General features: G+C 52.8%; 1 protein-coding gene across 1 annotated transcript in view; it reads left to right on the forward strand.

The window, feature by feature from the left end:
• The window catches only part of EME1 (essential meiotic structure-specific endonuclease 1), a 9978-nt gene extending 9140 nt beyond the window's left edge, over positions 1–838 (forward strand). The window contains exon 8 of the mRNA XM_075261795.1: positions 629–838. Coding sequence (XP_075117896.1) covers positions 629–799 — 171 coding nt within the window. The 3' untranslated portion in view covers positions 800–838. The remainder of the gene's footprint in view (positions 1–628) is intronic.
• The last annotated feature ends 2142 nt before the right edge of the window (positions 839–2980 follow it).

The following is a 2980-nucleotide window of genomic DNA, read 5'->3' on the forward strand; positions in this document are numbered from 1 at the left end:
CCTCCTCCTCCTCTTCTTCTTCTTTTGCTCTCTGCTTCTTCCTCCTCCTCCTCCTCTTCTTCTTCTTTTGCTCTCTGCTTCTTCCTCCTCCTCCTCCTCCTCCTCTTCTTCTTCTTTTGCTCTCTGCTTCTTCCTCCTCCTCCTCCTCCTCCTCCTCTTCTTCTTCTTTTGCTCTCTGCTTCTTCCTCCTCCTCCTCCTCCTCTTCTTCTTCTTTTGCTCTCTGCTTCTTCCTCCTCCTCCTCCTCCTCCTCTTCTTCTTCTTTTGCTCTCTGCTTCTTCCTCCTCCTCCTCCTCCTCTTCTTCTTTTGCTCTCTGCTTCTTCCTCCTCCTCCTCCTCCTCTTCTTCTTTTGCTCTCTGCTTCTTCCTCCTCCTCCTCCTCCTCTTCTTCTTCTTTTGCTCTCTGCTTCTTCCTCCTCCTCCTCCTCCTCTTCTTCTTCTTTTGCTCTCTGCTTCTTCCTCCTCCTCCTCCTCCTCTTCTTCTTCTTTTGCTCTCTGCTTCTTCCTCCTCCTCCTCCTCTTCTTCTTCTTTTGCTCTCTGCTTCTTCTTTTGCTCTCTGCTTCTTCCTCTTCTTGTTCCTTTTGCGGCCCCGTTCTTGACCTCTAGTAATGGAGACTTTCTCTCTCAGGCCTATCATCGTTGTCAGACAGAGATGGAGCGACATAATCTGCTGAGTGATATCCTTGTGCGTCGTGGTGAAGGCGTCACTTCTACCTCCAGACGTGTGGGCCCTGAGCTGTCTAAGCGCATCTACCTCCAGCTTACGTCTTCAGAGCCAGAACTATCACTTGATATATAATGGAAGTGAACACTATATGTGCTGATGTGGACCTTATGGAGGGGGACGTGGCGCACCATTATACAATTGCGGTGGGATCAGTGAATTCTGACATTAAAGGGGTTGTCCTTGGATGACCATGATCACCTTGCCACATGGGGGTCCCACCACTGCAAACCCAACCAATCATGTTACCTAGGGGCCACGTGTGCCTTGTTCAGACCGAGCAGCGATCACACGTCTGTGGCCGATACATTCAACTCTGTGACTGATGGAGTCCATGTGATCAGTGGGGGCAGCGGGACCCCCGAGGGGTTAGACATCAGTCCTGTGCGAATAGGTTAGTAGTGCACACGATCTGTGTCATCTCTGGCGGTCGCACACGCTCACCACTGGCGGAGGTTTAGGGGCCTCAGCACTCAGTATTGTGTCAGACTGTCACCTATAGATGACCCGCTGGTAGCCCATCGTACAAGCCTTATACATATTACATATGTGCAGCACTGATTCACTTGTAAAGGATCGGAATTTATGACAATATGAAGAGAAACCATCCCGGTAAATACTATGGCGCCATATTGGTGAGACGTGACCCTGTATACAGCGACTGCCCGTATCCCATCTATAGGGGGCAGCGTACAGGGCTGGGTCATTACACGTCATGTCCGGGGGTCACCTGCTCCATATCACACCTTCCCCTGAGGCCACTGATCGGCCTCGGTGATGCTGCATAGAGATGAGCGAGTAGTATTCCATCGGATACCTCGTCCCCCTAGTAATGCGTGTAAGCGGCCGAACACCAAGGGGTTAAGTGCATTGAATATTCACTGGGCTTAACCCCTTGGTGTTCAGCCGCTTACACGCATTCCTATGGGAGCCAGGTATCCGATGGAATACTATTCGCTCACCTCTAATGCTGCACTGGAAGGAAACCCTAGAGCAGGCCCGGACCCCCCGGGAGTCACTGCGGCACCCGGGACAGGAAATGCAGGATATCCCCCCCCCAAAAAAAAAAAAAAATTTGTCTTTCTATCTCTTGGACCTCCCCTTTAATCTCTACAAACCGATTCACTTCATCCTGTTCCGGCTCCTATAGGGGGCGTCCGTCACCTCCCTACAGTCACGGCCGCCGTCCTGGAACTGAGCTGCAGTGTCAGACACGGCCTCTATATGGCGCTGTCCGGATGGTCAATGAAGAAGCGTCAGAGCTCCCCCAAATAGGTGTGGGGTCCGGGGTGCCAACCACTATGACATACCTGGGACCCTCCGCTTTGCTGAGCCCTTCAGGGTGAGGGTTGGACTAATATGGCGGCTGCCTAAAGACCACAGCGCAACGTAGACAGGGCGTTATTTATTGGTTTGTAGAAATGTCAGATCCATCGGATTCAGAAGGCAACATCATGGCATCGTACAAAGAGACGGCGCGCGGGGACGCCACTGACACGGGGAAAGCCGGCGCGAGCAGTTTGGGGACGAGCGCTTAAGTCATAAAACCGTTGCGAGCACCTGAGTTGTAAACGGACAATGGGCAGCGGAATCCATATTGGTACCTGATCCATATAAAAATATATAGGGTGATGTATATATGGGATGTATTTACAGAAGGCGACAGATCTGGACTCAGCGCTGCCAACTAGAGGCCGTAGAAATGCTGCAGGACGACCCTCTAAGAGCGGCCGGAGTCACCGCGCACAGGAGGAACGCGAGGGGCGAGGTCAAGTCTTATCAAATAGATGAGAAATACATTGAGGGCCGCGCCCCTTACCCCAGACAGTACACCTTCCAGGAGATGGAGCCCCCCAAATAACACAAGACCCTTCAGAAGGAGACAGCGCCACCCCCCAATCACATAACACCCTTCAGAAGGAGGCCGTGCCGCCCCCCCATTACATAACACCCTTCAGAAGGAGGCCGTGCCGCCCCCCCATTACATAACACCCTTCAGAAGGAAGCCGCGCCACCCCCCAAATAACACAAGAGCCTTCAGAAGGAGACAGCGCCACCCCTTAATAACACAAGAGCCTTCAGAAGGAGACAGCGCCACCCCCAAATAACTCAAGACCCTTCAGAAGGAGACAGCATCACCCCCAAATAACACAAGAGCCTTCAGAAGGAGACAGCGCCGCCCCCCAATCACATAACACCCTTCAGAAGGAGGCCGCGCCGCCCCCCCCCCCCCCCCCCCGATCACATAACACCTTT

This window comes from Leptodactylus fuscus, unplaced genomic scaffold (genome assembly GCF_031893055.1).
Source record: "Leptodactylus fuscus isolate aLepFus1 unplaced genomic scaffold, aLepFus1.hap2 HAP2_SCAFFOLD_40, whole genome shotgun sequence".
Classification (NCBI taxonomy): Eukaryota; Metazoa; Chordata; class Amphibia; order Anura; family Leptodactylidae; genus Leptodactylus; species Leptodactylus fuscus.